The sequence below is a fragment of the Larimichthys crocea genome, chromosome III, assembly GCF_000972845.2.
Source record: "Larimichthys crocea isolate SSNF chromosome III, L_crocea_2.0, whole genome shotgun sequence".
In the NCBI taxonomy this organism is placed as follows: domain Eukaryota; kingdom Metazoa; phylum Chordata; class Actinopteri; family Sciaenidae; genus Larimichthys; species Larimichthys crocea.
The window spans coordinates 15,877,296-15,897,571 of NC_040013.1; the positions used below are offsets into that span (position 1 = coordinate 15,877,296).

General features: G+C 40.4%; 1 protein-coding gene across 2 annotated transcripts; it reads right to left on the reverse strand.

Annotated features, from left to right (window-relative positions):
• Positions 1-1,454: 1,454 nt before the first annotated feature.
• Positions 1,455-18,726, reverse strand: LOC104930821 (golgin subfamily A member 7B). Of its 2 annotated transcripts, none has more exons than XM_019260824.2 (6): positions 18,586-18,726; positions 18,200-18,381; positions 12,253-12,378; positions 11,196-11,348; positions 6,296-6,397; positions 1,455-4,807 (listed from the first exon to the last, which is right to left on the reverse strand). In XM_019260824.2, the coding sequence occupies exons 1-6, from the start codon at positions 18,602-18,604 to the stop codon at positions 4,721-4,723; spliced, it is 669 nt and encodes a 222-aa protein (XP_019116369.2). In that variant the 5' UTR covers positions 18,605-18,726; the 3' UTR covers positions 1,455-4,720. The 2 variants fall into 2 exon arrangements, with proteins under 2 accessions (XP_019116369.2, XP_027128929.1); XM_027273128.1 differs by having other exon boundaries at positions 18,200-18,414; positions 18,586-18,719.
• Positions 18,727-20,276: the final 1,550 nt, after the last annotated feature.

Genomic DNA, 20,276 nt, shown 5'->3' on the forward strand with positions numbered 1-20,276 from the left:
ACATGGCCCACGAGTTTCTCTTAGATAACTCATAACTTTTGGAGTTTTGGAGAGTTTCCTTGTGTGAATATGCTGAGAGAGAGAGAGTGAGATCCCCACCTCTACCTAACATGAACTCAGAGCAGACACGGCATGGGTCGAGTTTCCAAACAACAGCATGAATTGAACCATGTTGGATACCAACAGCAGCTAGCAGTCACAATAATTCTCTTTCAGCTTCATCAAACACTTTATTCATCTCAGTTGAAACTCTTCTCCCAGGTTTTGAATAATAATCAGCTTTGAGGGGAAAAAACAAAACAAAACATGAATTCATTTCAATAAATATGTAAATAATCTGATGTAAACACATATATAACACCAAGATAAGATAGAAATTTCTCTCTTGTAGCAGCACAACTAAGGGACTCATCTGGTACTCACTTTGTTTATACACACACACACACGCACACACATCATGCAGCATTAAACATCAATGCAGAATTAGTCTCCCCGAGGCAGAACAGCTCAGAACTCAAAGCAACTCAAAGAGGCTGGAACCAAAACTCTACACATCATGTTTTACATTTTCAGGAAGACATCATATTGCACTATGAATAATCTTGCACTTTTAACAGCATAACATACATACATTATCTGGATTTACTGAATGACTCCATGTGTCTGAACATACTTGCTGCACTCTCAAATACAGTACAGGATAAATATATGACATGGGAATTTACATAGTGAAATGGACTATACATAATCACTTGGTCCACAAGTTTTAAATCTCTGTTCATCTTCCAAAGACGTGTGTTGGCACAGAGGTTAGCTCCATATTCAGCAAGATAAAAGTTCAAAGGACCTAAAGTTTATTCTGCTCCATGATAATATAATTCTATCTCAAAACACATCTTTTAATGAGAATACATTTAACACCATCTCATAATCTTCACTCTGTCTTCAATGATGAAAGTAGTAATTCCTGGAAGAACAAGCTACATAACGCCTTATTATATATGGCACACAGTGCTTCTTTTTTTTTTTTAAACCTCAATCTTAAAGGATAGGTTCAGAGTTTTTCAAGCCTATATAAATACACTACTCATATGCCCATGTGTTCCTTAAAAAGTCACTCAAAGAGTTATCGATTGCTGTAAACATTGCTCCTGTATTTCTTTCTGCTCTTTCAATGTACATACGACATGTTGTGTCAGACATATTTAAAGGTCCAGTATGTAATTTATTAGGGGTATTTCTTTGCAGGAATGGAAAATAACATTCATTAGTATGTTTCTATTAGTGTATAATCATCTGAAAATAAGAATCATTGTGTTTTTTCTGTCTTAAAGTGAGCCCTTTATATCTACAGTGAGTGCGGGTCCTCTTCCATGGAGTCCGCCATGTTGAACCTCCGTTTTTCTACAGTAGCCTAGAATGTACAAACCAAACACTGATCTAGACATGAACTTTTGCTTTTTATGTGAATTTGCCAACCAGAGTTTTTCTTACATGCTTGAAAGAGTATTTATTTGGTTGCAATTTTCAACTTCACCACAAGGTGCCACTAAATCCTACACACTGGACCTTTAAAACAACAGAGAGAGTCTGCAGTCATGCTTGCAACTCTGTGATGCTGTACTTAGGCACAGTGGTGCTTTAAGCTAAATGCTAACATGCTCACAATGACGACACACTATTATAGGATGTGTTCACCATCATGGTTTTAGCATATTAGCATTTTAACGTTTACTAATTGGCAGTAAATCCAAAGTACAGCTGAGGCTGATGGGAATGTCATTAGTTTGTAAAGATTTGGTCGTTTTGGTGAGTTCTGGACAAATTAAAAGTTTGACCTGATGATGGCGCTAAATGAAAAGTTCACCAAAGTCATTACAGTTAATCATGGTGGACCGACCGACACAGCAACATTTCCACCCCTAAAGCTGCCAGCATGGCTCAACATGTGAACCTATCCTTTACTCGAGCCTTTGAATTTGGCACTTTTTACACTTTCCCCTGAGGATCAGCATCATCACCCCCGTTTACCTCCACTATAATAACTGACAATGTTATTGTCATTAACAATAACATAAGCTACATTATCAACACTTCAAACTATTTTGGACAAAACTAAATGTTATCTTCATTTTCCAGAAGATACTACAAAGCAGCTGACAGCTGTACAGACGATATGCTTTCATAGCTGCTCTGTCACTTGATGCCCAAATTAGAGAAGGTATCAAAACATTATAAAGTGATTTATCATAGATTTACTAATACTGGGCAACAGTGATGTTTTAGAATTAAATAGCATTATGGTATTTCCATCTACTTCTTGACACTTCAAAAACTCAGCATGGATAATCATTGACAAGCATGTACAGTACAGTTGTTCTCCTGTACAGTTCACACTCATTTTTCATTTATACATTGTCCAATGAGCTCCTTTATTTGCTTATTGGCAGTGTTGAGTCATTTATAAATTGGTCAGTCCATCAGCCCCAGGTTGGGTATCCATTCCACTGGGATGAAACATGAAGGCATCAAAAAAGCACAGGAGGCTGAACACAAGCACAACTTAACTCAACTGCTGTGGTTGGATGTTTTTGTAGGCTCATCTTAGGTATTAAAATGTCCAGTTGAAATTAAACTACCTGGACTGAAGAAAAATGTCTTCAGCTGTAAAAAAGACTTTCCAGTAAGTAGTTTAACTTCAACTTGACACTGCTCTGGTTTAGGTACACAAAGGCTGGTTGCAAGGCAGGGGCTCTGCTCATAGCTTACTATGTGGCTAAAAAAGAGGCAAAGGGCTACGCTCCCAGAGTTAATGAAGAGATCGTGTTAAGAGTTGAGTTTAAAGAAAACAAAACAGAAAATGGTTAAAGAAAGAAGACAGAAACTGTGGTAACATAAATAAAATATGCAGACATGGAAATGGCTTATGTTTTTTCAGGAGTTCTTGTCTTTTGTTAGAAATTATGTGGGTGTCCTGTCGACTGGCATCAACATCTTTGTGACATAATGATCATCTTTTATCTCATCAGCCTCCTCACACACACATGCATGTTAGTCAGACAAGATGCATTATCTCCCACAGAAAAAGATAATTTATGCTCCACGGGCTAAATTGCCTTGTGTGAATGTAAGATATTGTATTAATAAGGTACCTGCACACTGCACTCTGTGAATAAGTGGCGTTAGATAATTATATCCTGTCATTAAAAGATGTTTCAATCATATTGTCAGGACTTCCTCAGTCTTACCCTAGAGGGAGCTACAACTGTTTCACTCACAAAATGACATTTAAACTGACCCCTGTCATTTTTATAATACAAAACTGACAGATGGCACTGAACTGAAAGGCTGCAGAGAAACTTTTCATTTCTTATTGCTGTTTTGTGTGTGTCTGTATTAAATACTTAAATCTATATTTTATTAAAATAATCTTCAGATAGACTAAAAGAGATTCAGGTAGAGAGGTGAACTGATTTTCCTACACCACCATCGACACCTGTACTGCCAAACATCAAACAGAATGTGTCCAATGTGTGTTTGGTTCTCATTCAGGGCACTAATCCTTGTTCTTTGACGTTTGCTTAATAATCGGCAAGCTTTCATCTCACACTAGCTGGGACTGATGGCACAGACACACGCACACCCACAACACACCACAAACCAGGGAAACTAGCACGGTCTTACAGGACCTGGGTTTGCTTGCGTTCCCAATGAGCTGAGACCACAGAGAATATTGTCTGCCATAATTCTGCCAAAATCTGTGTGTGTGTGCAGGAACGTATGGCAACTAGCCACAATTGTGCGTATGTGTATATCCATGTGTGTGCATGACTCTTACTAATATGTGTCTGTTTGAGTACTTGGGCACGGTTGTACGCATGCATGTGTGGGTGCGTGCGTAGGAGTGTGGTGACCTACAGCTGTGTTGTGGATCACCAGTATCCACTGCAATGAATGAGAAGGATAAATAATCCAAGGTGCTCTCTGTTAGCTGTTTGATACTGAAGCCAAATGCATGTGAACACAGCATAGAACTAAGCGGTCCCACAGCAGGCCCAATTTGCCAGCATTCAAAGCAGCTTGACCCTAGCCCACCTGACATGAATGCAATCATTCAGCGAGATCGGAGAACACCAAGTCTCCCTGGAGGCTGGTAGTTTTCCTCCTTCCAGATTTCAGAGCTGCTGCACAGACTACAGTAGACGTCAGCAGATAGACATAGTGACAGTGACCCCCCTGAAAACAATCAAGCACTGACGTCCAGTCTAATCAAGGCTAAGCCTGCTGAATCAACTATATGACAGGGATGGTGTGAGTCATGGAAACAGACGTGATGGAATGAGAGAAAATGTGAATGGAAAAATTGGAACAAAAGAAATTATGATTATTTTGGTTTGGGTAGCTGCTGGAGTGAAAGATCCTTCCCTTACAGACACTCTGGATATTGGCTTCTACATGTGTCTACTGCCTCTGTGTGGGTTCTGTTGCCCTTGTGTTTATTCTGTTGCGTATCCAGTGTTTGTGTAAGCCAGCTCCCGTTCCCCCGAGGTGGTACGTCGTGGGCCTCAGCAGGGAGAGTGTGAATGCTGTGGATCACCTCCTCGCCTTTTTTTCTCCACTTGTCTTAGAACCTGGTGCTCTCATGTTTCAGCATGCGGATGTTGGTAAGTGTCCCGCTGCCCCTGTGGTGGTACCCGTAAGCCTGGCGCTGCCCCTCCAGTCACCGAGCGCTGCTGCCTGCCGATGAAATGCTGCTGCTGGGACTGGAGCTGCCCGAGCCCCGGTCTTCAAACACACTGATCTCTAGCTGAGGACATAAAGGATGTCAAGGATCATCATGACGAGGAGAAATCTACAAATTTATGTTCAGCTCACACTACATTTTTCATCCCAGAGTGTCGTCATGCTAATGTCGGGGTGTACAAACTAAGCAACTGATGAGGTGTACTCGTGAGATTTATCTACTTGGAGAGATCAGTGACTGGTGTAAATATTTCCATCTTCTCCTCCTTGGTTTCCTCGTTTTTGTTGCTTTCTCATTGGATACTGCCTATTTCCCCATTTCAGACTAGTCCCAAAGGTGCTCCAAATACCATTGCATCTTGTTTTTGGCTGTGATGAACTTATTACATCTCTAAAAAGAAAGCACATAGCATCTGGAACAGCTCATGACAAAGTCAAAATATATCTCAATATCGCTCAAACTAGATGTTCTGATAGACTAGATGTGAAATGTGCTGAGGGTTTTTCACTCACATCTCAACATTTAAAATAAATATCATCTGAGAAAGGCAAATCAATTCCAAAGTAATGTTGTCTGCACTGGGCCAAGATGGAACATTGGGCTTAGCCTTACGGGTCCAAATATGATGGGCAACAAGACCAGCTAAAAGGCAAGAATTTGTTTACTCAGATTGGTCCTTATGGAGGTTCAGGCTAAGAGATCATGCAAACCAGAAAATAATGTGATACAAGTGAGACATGTGCTTTACTGTTCTTTGGGAGAATGAGGTCTCTAACTAACTTTCACGAACAGAGACTATATTGTAGAGGAGTGTATTGACTAGTAAGTGTTGGTAATAGGTTGGCCCGATGTCTTGGAGCCTGTTCTTTGAGCCAATCTGGGCCAGGCCTGTGTGATGGTCTACTGGACACATTCTCTCTTTCTCCCTCTCCCTTTTAACTACATAAGGAACTGTGCTGGGATCACTCGGACTGACAAAGAGAGACACACTCCTGAAAACGTAACAACTCGACCATAGAACATAAGATGAGCCCTGTGAAGAGTTAGAAACACCTGAAAAGATTGTGAAGTCTTGTATTGGAATGATAAAACAAGATGACTGGCGCAAAGAAACCACAAAATCACAAGTGCATACTCAGCTCATGCTGCTGATTCATCACCTCACCTTGGTTTTTTTTTCACCTTTTGTTTTCAAAGGACATTTGACAGAGCATGCATGCTTTTTTCAGCCCTGCCCTGCTTCAAATTCACTCCCGGGAACAATAGTTGGCCATTGAACAGCGTCTCTGCAGCAGCTGCAGTTTAAGTGCTTCATTCAAGGACACCTTGATGGTAATATATGAGTAAGAGGAGGTAATTCTTATTCATTTATCCAACCCAGATGTTTCAAAGAGTTCAAGTGATTCTAACCGGTGACCTTCCACACACAAGCCTGGTTTCTCCACCTGCTCAACTACCACCACCTCCTATCAGTCTTTTATATGTCTCCCTGTCCTGTCAGGGTCTTTATCATACTTTATTTAAGGACTGCAGTAAATGAGCAAAGGATACAACTCTCATTCCTCTCTCTATGGGGTCTGTGAGCAGCAGACCTCTAGGAGCGTAGATCTTCTCATTCTGCTCCTGGATGTAGCATGATATCTTCTTCAGCACCTAGAATAAAATAGGAAGGTTAAGTGGAGTTAAAAATGAACAGACGTACATTTGGAGATAATCCAGATTTGATTAGAAACCATGATGAAAACATGTAGTCTAGCAGAAAATAATCTGTGCAGACATTCCAACTGGGGATCCATTACCTGCATATTGCTTTTCAAAGTTCACGGTGTGTTACATGTAACAACAATGTACCTAAAAGGGGCTAAACATGGGCAGGGCTGCAGCAACTTTAACCTCCCCCTGTACTGTCTTTGGGTGGAAAAAATGAAAAATGGAAGAAATGAGTTTGCAGTCCTTCTGTGCATAGTTACCATACGGCATATGATACTGACTCTCTCGAGTCATTGGCTGTCTTTATTTTTCCTGAACATTATAATCTAAACTCAAAGTAATTCCATTATGCTCTAAGTACAGCAGTTATTTTTATACATAGTTCCAAGCCACTCATGTCAAGCAAGTCTGAATGAATTGAATTACTAAAATTGACGATCTTGAGCTTTTCTCTTTTTGAAGTTTTCCATTTGGAAGATTTGGTTCCTAATTCCAAAGATGGCTCTCTGAGGCTAAATGTCATGCCTTGGTTAACTGTCATGGCGTTTTGGAAACACTCTAAAATGTGAGGTGGACAGTTTATTTAGATTGCATTGGCATTGGTCTTATTTCTCAGTTTTGCAAGTGCGTATTGCATCAACTGTGCAAAAACCACAGAGTGAAGAGAGCAGTGGAGTGAAGCTGAGCACTAAGTTCAGACCATGCCTTGGCACACAAATTCAAACAAGCATGTCTGTATATCTACACACACAGTTTGCCCAGGAGACTGGAAGAGTGTTCAAAAAAACCCTAAGCACTGTGATGTCGTACTAGGTTGTTGCTGATTGCAACCAAATGACTGCCAGTGACGCTATATGCACACATATTAGCTAAAGTAGCATCATTAGAGCAGCTTATTGAGCCTCGGCTACGCCTCTGTGGACACCAACACAGCTGATGTGCCATGCCTCTCCTAAACTCTGCCTAACCATGTCAATCAGCTAAACTACGCTCCACTGGGCCTTATGTACACAAAAAGGATGCGCAATCTTCAGCACATCTGTATGTCTATAATCACATTACATTTTGTAAATTGAAGGTTTGTTACGACTTTGGTCTTGTTTTCGTAGCTTTAGTTTTAATTTCTACTCACTAAATTTATACCCGAGATCTGGGATCATGGCGACATCGCTAAAATGAAGTCCAATTTAGAAAGAGACATGAGAGCTCAGACGGTTTAGTCATATTATCGACAATGTTATTAGGAGGCAAGACAAAGTGACTGTACCTTCTTTTTAGCAAGGTTATCAATAAACTTGATATTGTAAGTACAATGTTAAAACTACAAAAATAGGATTCACGTTACAGGCTACGATTATCATTTGAAGTACGCTATATTGGAATGTAACCTGCGTTTTAACCATGACTGATTTATTCAAAATGACAGCTTCACATCCTTTTTTGTAAGTTAACTAAAGGTCACTGCAGCACTCTCAGCCTTAAGAGATTAAAACAATAGAGACTGAGCAACACACTGAGCAGCGCTCCTCAGGGATGTCAAAGGCCTGTTACAGCTGCAGGCACAGCTGCTTATATAGTGACCCCTGCTAGTGCTAGTAAACCACATAAGGATATTTCTCTGGAAGACGAAGAAGAGGCTTTTGCAGTGTAATGTCTGGATAATGTTACAATCGAGGAGCAAACAAGACATGAAATTTCCTTAGTGAAAAGCCATTGAAGAAACCATCAAACGGCTGTGGTTCGCTTCATTGAGTTGCTTTAAATCAGGCAGATCTTTGTCAAGTATACTTACACAGAAAGCAATCAGTATTTGGCTTTTTAACAATGACAGTCCACAAATTTCTTAACACAACATAAACTGTCTTTTGTTAAAAACTGCATCAAAGAGAATCAGATATCATAAGAGAGGAAGCAGAGACACTCACAGCAGAGCCCTAATAGGTTTACTGTGGTGGAGGGAAAAGGCCAATCCCTTTACTGCAAGCGAGCTCTGAGGGCAGCTCAATCCTCTCCAGTGTAACAATATGACAGTCAAGTATATAAGCTGTGCCTCTGTTGTACTGGCATGTGCTTGACAGCCCTTCAGTAAAAAAAGCTTTGCGAGTGTGTCTGTATATCGCCTAAGCAAGCAAAGGTGTTGCAGTCTGATTAACATGCATGTTATGAGTGTGTACTCTTCTGCAAGAATGAAACTTGTTTGTGTCACCAAGTGCAATGTAACGTGAATGATGTGCGTATCCGTGTGTCTGAGTGAGTCCCATACATGCAGCCACATTCTTGTGAATAATAAAAAGAAAGAAAAACAGGAGATGGAGGGCACATACTATGTGTGAGGGAAGCTTTATGAATGCTTGTGTGCACATGTATCTGTTCTGACATGCTGGGAGTAATCAGTGTCTTTTGATAGGATGAGATATAAGCTTCAAGGGCTCTGGGTGCTCCAATGAATCTGAACACTGATCCATGCTCACTGATGTGTGGCCTCTTTATCAGAACACGTGCGCGTACGCGCACACGGCATCAACTTGGGTGGGTATATTTGATCATTGCCAGTCATAACGTCATTCAGCCAAGATGATAAAGTTGAACAAGTAAATAAACAACTCTCCTGTGGGGCTGATAGCATCTCAGTGTCTCAATGGAGCGGCACCCAGCTGACAGGGAGATGAAAGGAGCCTCAGACCAAGTCATTTCTGCATGGCTTCAATATAGCAATAAGTCCTTTTGTGCTTCTTGGTCAAGCTCCCAGTACCTTTGCACTGCTTTGATAAAGTAATGTTTACAAAACGCAGCAAGACTATGGAGATGAATGTTGTGGGTGACAGAGATCAGAACAGAGAGGCATGCTGGGACGTCACGCCACTTCAGTTTCATCTAAAAGACCGGCAGGTACCCAACGGAGTCACAAGAGGTTTAATCAAACCCCCTGTGTATGTGTCTGCGTATGTAATTGTGTTACGTATGCGTGTGTTCTTGTTCCATCTCATGAAGCGACAAGCGGCAACACAATTTAATCACCTGCCTTTTCTCAAGATGGACATATTGGTTGCACTGAAGATAAATGTCATGTCACAGGTGTGCCATGCCTTGCCCACCGGCACACAGGTGTGGGCTTTCAAAGCAGGGTTTAATAGTGGACAGACAGCTGTGGGGAACATTGTACAAAAGAGATCGTATCTCATGTTTTTTTGGCTCTGCTGCCCTGTGTGCTCTGACCTCAGAGAGCCATAGTGCATTAGAGTACACAAATGAATGCTTTTGTGTGTGTGTGTGTGTGTGTGTGTGTGTGCGTGTGCGAGAGGAAGCTGACTTCCATAAAAATGGACATATATGGCAGTAAATAAATCATGTGGATTCGCACTGGAGTTTATAATAACCAGCTGTAAATAAATAATGGTTGAGCTGAAATGTTCCTACCATGACATTAATATTCCACTGCGCACTAACAATATCCAGATCCGCTCGATCATCGTAATATTTTTAAGATTTAGAAAGAATTAGAAATGTTTTTAATGATTGAATATTTTTAAGGTCCTGGGTTTGAACCTGCTCCCTGCTGCGTCCTTTCAATGAAAAGCTTTTATGTTAGGGCCTGGTGGGTTTCTTCCAGGTGCTCAGTTCAGTTCTCCCACAATTCAATGACATGCAGGATTTTTCATACAGTATGGCAGTCTTGGTGAAATGCCTGTGGGTGTGAGTGGTTGTTTGCTTATATGCATTATTTGTGTGAACTGACTGGCAAGCTGACCAAGGTGTACCCTCCCTTTCGCCCTTTTTCGCTAGGACTGACCCTCAAGAGGACACACAGGTTAGAAAAAGGACGAACAGATTTTTATTACATTTTCCACAGAGACAGTGTGTGTTCACATAGGCCTTCATCAGGTTTGCTTTGTGATCCATAATATACCAACGCTATCCTAACAGGCTGCATTGTGACACTGTGGAAAAAAGATTGCCGAAGATACTGAAATTCTCTAAGAAGTCATGCTTGGTGTGCCCCAAGTAAATATTGAAGTTATAAAAGCTGACAAGGATTTAAGGAGCAGCTAAACAGCCTATTTGCTGCATTTCCGAAATAGATGAAAAAAAGGTTGATACCACTTTGATATCTGCGCGTTGATTACAGCCCAATAAGCCATGACATTGTGACAGTGTGAGGCAACATGCACAACGCCAGAACTCTAAAACAAGTCTAAACTAGCAGCTACATGAAATTCAGTCATCATAAATGTTATCATTAACACCACTTAAATGAAAAAAAAGATCTCAGTGTACAGACTGAAAGCAGGGAGAACAGCTACTCTGATTAAGTTTAAAAAATATGCCTCTTAAGCTTGTCTGAGTATCTGAGGTTATGCTGTGTAACTATTTCCCAACAAACGGCAGTTTATCTATCCATTGTTACAGCACATAACTCCCAGTAAAACCATAACTTCTTGTTTTAGTTTGTTTGTGTACAGACTAAACAAATGCGATACAAAGTGCTGATATGAAAGTTTTAGAGGTTTTGAACTTTTGAGCCAGGGTAGCTGCTTCCTCATGCTTTGGCTTTTTATGATAAGCAAAGTTAATTGCCTACAGGCTTTATCTCCCTATAAAAAAAACACAAATGTGAGAGCGGTGTGATCTCATCGAACTCTCTAGGAGAAAGCAAATAAGCGTATTTCCAATAACTATTTGATCCACAGGAATTATGTAGCCATTTTGTGTGCTAGAATCTAGGTGTGGATAGGTTTATTACCTTTTCATAGCGAGTCTCCATGCAGAGGAAGATGATATAAGCTGTAGCACAAGCCAGACATCCTTCCAAGTACGACTGACCTCCGATTTTTTCTGCCTCCACATAGTATGAGTTCAGGGTCTTCACTGTCTCCTCAAGCAATGTTCGCTCAATCTACTTACAGACACAAACAAACATCCAGGTAGAGATATGGAGGCCTGCACACACCATAAGGACTGTGAAAGTAAAAAGTGTTCTGGCATAACTGTGAGAACAAGCTGTTCAGCTATAAAACAGCTTTCCAAACATACCAGCTGCATTCTGTTCAACCAAAAATACTCAAGACTTTGTCAAACAACTTAGAAAGACACCCTTATTTACAGAATGAAGATGAGGTATTGGTTTGTGCACCTGACAGAGAGCATTTATAGTGAAGTGATGCAGATTTAAAATGTTTTTACCACTGACTCACTCTGTTTCTTGCTCTGTGTGTGTGTGTGTGTGGACTGTCTGCTTCAGATGCTAATTGCTAGACATTTGTCTACAATAATAATCCCTGCATAATGTTATTCACAGATGCTGAAGGTAAAACGAGTACATTTGCATCTCAAATAAACAACACATTCTCTCCCACTGCCCAAAGTAAGTGTACAGTGTGAAAATAACCTTTGTCTTGGGCCGTACCTTCCTTCTGAGCACACAGAAGAGTTTTTATAGATGTGACACATTTATTCTGCTTTTGTCCACTGAACTGCAGGATATTAGAGGTCATGCTGCAAAGGTTTATATCCACCTATGGATGGAGAGTACATCTTTCAATGTCATCATACTTTATGTTTGGATTACTTATTACTTACTTTGTACATTAACTTTATGATTTTAGGGATTCGATTTGCAGGATTAGGTGCTATGTTTAGATATCCATCTTTCATGTGTGTTCTGCCATCTAGGATGCACTCATCATTCTAGTGATCTTGTTATGCTATATTGAGCCATAACTCATTCTGTCATGGAGAGTGTGCGGGCTGTTTCAGGTGAGTTGTTGAGTTGACGAGTGTGTGTTTGTGTTTGTGCTCACCCTGTTGTCGAGCTCTGAGGGGAACTTGGTCAGGAAGCGGCAGACGGTTCCGTCGGTGTAATCTCTCTGTATAAACACCTTTGTGACCAGCGATGCGCTGTGCCTCAGCTCCTGAAGGTTATGGAACTAAGCACACAACATGGGAAAAAGCACTCATGTTAAATTTATGGTCCAAAATACATTTAAATACATGTAGATACAAGGGTAGCAGATCTATCTTTTACTTGTGTTTTGCAAATACTGAGTATTAAAGCAGCATTATGTAGAAACTAGTATTTTTTTACCGCCAACAGTCTCAGAGTGCAGTGTCATAAAGTTGTACACGTATATTTGTTATGATTATGTTACACATGATCCAAAAGTACAACACCACAAGATATAACAGCTAGCTAATATTACTAACTAGTCCAACAGCAAAAACTTTCATCAACAACTTTCAGCCTTTTATTTCAGAAAGCTCCCACCAACAACTGAAAGTCAACCCCAGATTCACGCCATCGCTTCTTTCATCAACGCCTTGTTCGGTCTTTTTGTCTCTGACATTATGCCCATAGAGGCTACTGAGCCAGGTTACACTGCACATTTGCCTTGCTCTGATTCTGGCATGACACCTCTCCCTCCCTCCTCTTCCCGAAGGTTCTAAACGTCTGTGGTGTAAACGCTCCCCTGGTGATCCGAGCTGATCCCGTCTAATAAACTGAGAGAGCATTAGCAAATGGAAGCTATAGTCTGTTTGCAGTTTGTGGTTTACTTCACTGTCCATTAGGAAACTCTGTAAATCATTGAGAGTTGATGCGTAGCAGCCTGGGGACATCAGATGGAAAACCAGAAAAACATTTTCTCCAAAAAATATGATGCAGTTTCAACTAAATAAATGAAATAGTGGGTAGTGTATGACTGAGCGCTATAAAGCATTACATACTTCATACAGGTGATTGTACCCGGAGCACAAAGTTATATAGTGCAAGAACAGGCATACTGGGTGCAGAGTTGAAATGACAGATACCATTCACCTGATTTACTGAGTTACTTTATGGTAAAAAGGTTACACAATGGGTATATACAATGGTATAACTGGTTATTTCTGAACTTTTATTGTACGGCATACAAAGACAAGTACAAAAAAAAGGTAGGTGTGTAAAAAGGCTTCCACTCTACAGTCAAATGTTTAGGCCTATCTCATTATCAAAATGTTATAAGTTTAAAATCAACTTATCCACAGCAGCTGTTCAAAAATCAGACAATATTTACATAAAGCTATCCAGTATTTCCCCGCAAGTATCCTGCAACACAGGTGTAACAGGGCTACACAGTGAGTCAATGGTACTATGTTACTACATCAACAGCAGTGCAGACTTACAGTAGTTAGCACTCTCATTGCATTCCCCCTGCCTCAATAGGCCCAATTGCAGTAATAACGAAACACTTTGAAAGACCCCCTTTACAGCACTTTGGTGCTGAGTGGTGTGTTTTACACCCAAACAGTCAATCCCCTGAGAAGCGTACAGCAGCAACCAAGTGGGCCAGTGTAAGCTGTCCCCCGCTGATCTAAATTACTCCTCTCCGGAGGATGGTAATTACAGATACAGCAGGCGTGTGGAGGGAGGGAGAGAGGGATGAACAAAAAGGGGGTGAGGAAACAGAGTGACAAACAGAGAAAGAGGCACGAGGTTTGTATTCATTCAAGAGCCTCAAATACTTTATTAAAACTCTGTGTTTCACAAAAATGTGTTTTTAAAAGGCAATATTAACAACAATTTTATTCTTTGGCTATCACAGCTAAAGTTTGTCTCTCTAGTGCACTGTTGTTATTATTGAAAGTCTCCGTTTATGAGATTACCTGCATGTACGAGCCTGAGAGAGTCATTTGCATGTAAGCAGACACAGTACAGTGCCAGGCTTTCATCTCTATATTGGGTAGATTACACACAACCGGGAATAGCATCTAAGATGCTATTTTTGTCAGCTAAAAGCCAAAATGATTTCACAGCCACAAGATCTGTCTGTCTGCCAGAGCTTTAAATATCCTTTTTCTTGCCTTATTTGTCTCTCTAACACTGCCCTCCTCCTCCTCCTCCTTCTCCCTGCGATATCTTCAGGCCATCATGATGCACAACAAGTCACTCTATTAATAGAAGCAATTATCAGGACACGATTGAGCATCATTTATCCAAGTTAGAATCAGTTGCTCGAGAGTCAGGTTCATTAAGAGTACACTGTTCCTTTTGACGAGATAAAAGAAATCAAATTTCTACTTGTGTAGGTTAAACTTATTAACTTTAAACTGATCTTAGCAGCAAAAAGTGCTCAAAGTACTCAAATACCTAAGGTAAGAGTTGTAAGAGAATGTAAACCTCACGTTTTGTGGATTTGTATGCTTTCAGGTTTGTTAAAAAAGGAAAGAAGGGAAAATGGAATGGAAAGGGAAGGGTAAAAGGAGAGAAAGAAAAAAGAAATAAGAAGGATGAAAATAAAAATAGAAAGCATTGGAAGATAATACATATGGAAGAAATTAATGAGAAGAATAAGGAAAGACCTAAGGAACAAAAGAAAGGTAAAAAAAAAAGACAGAAAGAAGGAGAGGTTATCAGGGGCACAGTGAGTGAAACGAGCCACATGTACTGCATTCAGGCCAGTGGGACATCTTGGTGTGTTTTGGCCTGCTGACCTCTGCCTTACATCTCAGTGCTACGTTTCCCTTGCAGCTGAGCAAAGCAGGCAGGAGTCAAGTGTCTATGAGGCCACCAATCAGTCCATTTATTTGTCCAGACACAGGATCTCAGAGGATATCTCTCCTATTATATTAATGAACTTGGAAACTTAATGTTCCAGAGTTTAAAACTGATTAGCTTGATGGGAATGTTGTGGTTAAAGGTCAAAATTGATGCATCTGACAACAGAGGTCCAGAAGCGCTGGAGGACTGCGGTCTTTGGTCACTAAAGCCATGGATGGACATGTCTTACAGTATGATCTAGGACCTCTATGTGCGGTCAGATTTTTCTCACGTTTCTCTCGCAACTGTCAACTTTCAGCTCGGACAGCCCAAGCTGCACAGTGTAAAGGGGCAATCACACAATTATGCAACATACACACACTGTGGAAGAAACAATAAAACTTCATATTAACATCCCATACACTGTTTTATATGTAATATATAAATATGTACTTCCTCACAGCTTCATATAAAATATTTACGCTTCAGCAAACCATCCCTCTCTCCATGAATAACCAGGAAGCTTTTACCCCCTTACAAGTTACTCAGAAGGTGTTCCAAGGCCCTCATGAAATATTTTTTTAATCACTTGCTGTTGATCTTACTGGCAGACTGGCCTTGTCTGTGTCCATTTAAGCCCCTAAGATAAATGTTTTGTGTTGGCAGAATGCTGATGTTTATTTTCCTGCGTGGGAGATCCAGGGTTCAAATCCAGTCTATTACTGTGTCTAAATATAGTACACAAGCAGACAGCAATGTTGAAGTGTCATACCGATCACACAGGACTCTATTAAGAAGGTCTGCATTGTTCTGCACATTTATTATTTATTAGTTTAGTTTACAATAGTAGATACATTAATTAAATGCAGAGGCGAAATCAACATAAGGTAAAGATGAATTGATAAATAAATAAATGTAAATTGTAAATGTTAACTGCACAGAGGTTGAATACCTGCACAGTACAAGAAGAAATGGATACTGGCACATGAAAAAATATGTATTTCATATTTTATGACTGGAAGTAGCCATGGGCAGAGCAGACAAATAAAAGGCAAAGAACCAAACTGCTACAAAGTTAAATTAAATTTTCTTTGTCATTTCATTTTATTCCTGACATCCTTCCCATATTTATTTGTTCTAGCTTATGTCACTGTGACAGTATGCCTAAATTCTGCCAGTGGGCAGAACCTGCAAAGGGCAAAACTACAGCACACACAGTAACTGCACTAAGAGTTAGATGTTTCATTGTCATCTCATAGCTTTTTTAAGCATTTTTCTTACTGTCAGCTTTCTCTTTTCATCTCTTCGTAATATAACTGTTTTTCTGCCATTGGGAGCAAAATTTTTCATGTTTACTGCCAAGCTGCGCGAGCCAGAGGTCTATTAATCATTGAAGTTTAGACAGTGTTGACAAAACAGTCAAATTTCCATGATATCTAGGTGGAAGATCACTGACTGTGGGACCAAAGCTGGAAGACAAAATCTTCTCTTTTTTGGATAGAGGTGGAGCATTGCCAACCTCTGAGATGATTACTGTTCTTCGACACATTATTCGTCAGCAGAGTAACACTCAAGCCAGGGCTAGCCTACAGACCGAGAGGAGGATCTGGCAGTGGTGGACTTAATGGATCCAGAGAGCGTCCTTGCAGCACAAACAGTCTGCAGTAAGAGCTGATTATTACTCAGTTACTTGATGTGGTCATTTGCTGACTTGGCATACAGTTAATGTCACAGAATGAGTTGTAAGATAAAATGAGACAGGGCGAGAGAGAGAGAGAGGATGAAAGCATAGATGGGATGTAAACTGTGCTGCTCATCTCAAAGTCCAAATGCTGATGGTTACAAACTGCTGCAGCCTGTTCACATTAAATATGCCATGGATAATTGATGGGCCTTGGACATAAAAATCTGTCCTGTCTCCACACACTGTATGTGTTTGTGTGCATGCATGCATGCGTGTGTGTGTGAGACTGTGTGGGGCTTGGACAGGGATACTGGCAAACCACCAGAGGAAATCAGAGCCAATGTCTTGCAGCCTCAGGAATAATAATAAAATAATTAAAAAAAACATAATCATGAATCCTTCCCAATCCTTGTCCACTGCACCTTTACCTGCAGCACCATTAGGCTTGAAATACAACTTCACTGTCTCATAAATTGGATGCTGTCAGTATATCTAGCACTCAAATACACATGAGCACACATATAAACTTGCATTCAAGCACATATTGCATTCATGAGTGTAAGCTGTCCAGAATTACCAAAGTAATGTCTGTCTCCTCTAATGAGATCATTATCAGGACAAGTAAGACAGCTATGTGTTCAGCATTATGGTGACATCACCAAGGACACAAAAAAGGGGGGAGCGAGGAAGACGTGCTGCTGGCCTGAGAGCTACCAGGCATTACTGAGGCTAAAAATACATCCACGAACACTGTTGATGCTGTCTGGAGTAACTAGTTGTACTATGTGACATTGCGGTGAACAAGACCATTTCTGTCATGGATTCTCTGCATCTTCTGCTTAGGAATGCCAATCATGTTAACTACATTCATTACAGGCATGCAGAGAGAGTGTGACACCAGAGACCGGAAAGTGGAAGGAGCAGTATGTGGGCTCATTTAATGCAAGGACCAAGCCACGTCAAGCTAATTTAGAAGTATGACAGAAAAGAAATAGAGACAGAAAGAGACTGTCCCTGTCCATGGTGCTGACTACTCCATCATCATCCTCATCCTCCTCATCATCATCATCCCCACCACTCTCCAAAGCTTTGAGCCCACTGGATATGCTCCACCTTAATGACATTGGTTTCTGTGTCTTATCACACAAATCATAAAAGAAGTATTTCTGAAAAAGATAACTGCCAGTTCTCTGTCGGAGGATTTCTGTCTGCAGAGCTCATCAACAGTGATGAAAGTAAGTGAAATTGAAGCTCCTGGATGGAAAAATGTTGCCTTGCGCCTAAGACAACGTTACATGACTCGACTTCAAATTGAGAATAAGGCAGCCATCTGATTGAATCAAGGCAACAATCGGCCGAAACCAGATTAAAGATACAGATATCGGAGGCACAACAAGCAAGACATTCAGTTTGCAAGACTGCGTTTCTTAAAATAAAAAAAAATAAAAAACACACACACAACAAACAAACAAACGGAGGCACTGAATCATTTTGTCCTGGTTTTGTTCAGAAAAATGTTAAAAGAAAATGCAGCCAAATAGTATTTTACCTCTGTCGCCATATTGCAGTGAAAGGGTGCAGGATCTGTCCCGTGCTGAAATCGACAGCCGTTTGTGCTCGAGCTGTGTGGGACAACGCGACTGTAGAGCCTGGCAGGAGAGCTGGAGGCACGAGCTCGCGTGCGTGCGTGCGTGCATGCATGCGGGCACGCGTGGAGTCTCGCGCGCACGCCTGTGAGGGGGGTGGGTATGCTAATTACATGAGCTAAAAATTGAATGCATAAAGTGAGAAGATTTCACTCAAGGGTTCAGTCCTCAAGGTCCAAGAAAACGAAAATTCATCAAGTAATTATTTTTTTTTTGAGGTTAGTATTTCTTTTAGTGTCCTTATTAATTATTTCTTTAGTTATCAATAATTCAACGTGCATTTCCTCACCTAAAGGCAAGAGCTTCATGACAGGATGGTAAAACAGCTGCTTATTTCAGACAGAAATTAATGTTTTGATCATATGCACATTGTACTGCTTCTATTTATGTTAAAAAATAGCTTTATAGACCTTTTCCACAGCAGCCATTTTGACATGAAATAGTAGGGTCAACACAGGTGTTTCCAATGATACTAATTAAGGCTCCCTTCCATTTATTGCAGCAGAGCCTGACTCTGTTTAACCTGATTGGAACTGGACCTTAATTAGTATCACTGGTGTTTACTATTTCACGTCAAAACGGCTGTAACAGCTTTTATAGGAGTAGCATCAAAACAAAACTCTACATTGCTATTACAGTGCTAAGCTGAACTAAGTAGAACTGTAGCCAAACTGATACCCATGAGATAAAAATATATTGGATCAGTATTAAGTCACCGGTGAGTCCACAGGGAAATATTACTGTTAAGTATGAATCACTTGTTACTGCCAGCATGAAGTCAGGCTCTGGTTATTTAAATGAAAGTCTGTTTTCAAGCTCTATAATCATCCAGTAGGTGTTCACTGTAGCCAACGCTGCTATCCTCCAGAAGCAGGCTGGTTCTGGTGCAAAGTGGTCATGCAGCAGTGACTCATACTGTAGCCCATATGTTTAATGCACCGTGAGAAAGTGCTCATATGAAACATTTATCAGAAACCACTTGAGAGTACTGTATTGCCACTTTTCTTTTACTTTTAAGAATTGCAAATTCTTCCAGGTCACGAGGAGATCAAGGTCTTGCTTGGGTTTCTTACTTGGTTTAAATTTTTTACAATGTTGACTAAAAATGTGGAAGCCACATAAAAGCTAGCGTTTTCGTGCGCTTGACGTTCCCGAGGACAAAAAAAATGTTTTTGATGAGATGAAAAGGACTTGGAGGAAAGACGGTGAGTGAAATCACTTTGATGAGGCTATTTCTGGGTAAAACTCTTGCTTTCTTTTGACACCAGGAGTCATGACATATGCTGAAACAACAATACACATTTCCTGAGGTATGCTCAGATCAGAGAGGCTCGTAAACACACACAAAAATATATCCACAAAGATATGGCAGCATCCAACTCTTGTGAATGGAAACAGAATCCAAAAATAAGATCGAAGAGCTTTAACAAAATGAGAATTATGCAGAACTAATATTATTTGCCAGGATCCTGCTGCTTGCTCCAGATTGCTTGAAAAGATGCGTATCTAATCACATACTGGCAGAGATTCCTTTGGGGGGGGTGTATTTATATTCACATTTACGTGTTTTTGTATGCATGTGAATGTGTGCATGTGAGTATGTGTATTCCCATTTGGTATTCTCCAGTGTATCTTTTCCTCAAGGCTTTCAGAGACTACACTCACTGCATCACATAAACCTAAGCCTGAGGAAACTGTTCACTGGATCAGTGTTCATTATATGTGCATGATGTGTAGGAAGTGGAACGCAATGCAATGAGACTTAAAACCTCTATCTATCCTCTATATGAGGCTGTAATGCTCATTACATACAAGCAAAAACAAAACTATCGAATTGATGTCAAACAATAAGCTTAGATTCTAACCACTATTGAAAACAAATCCTAAAAATGAAACAACAGAAAAAAACCCTGTCATTTCCTTCCAAAAAGACCAATTTAAATGTTTTCTGATGTGACGGCCACATCAGCAGGACAACGT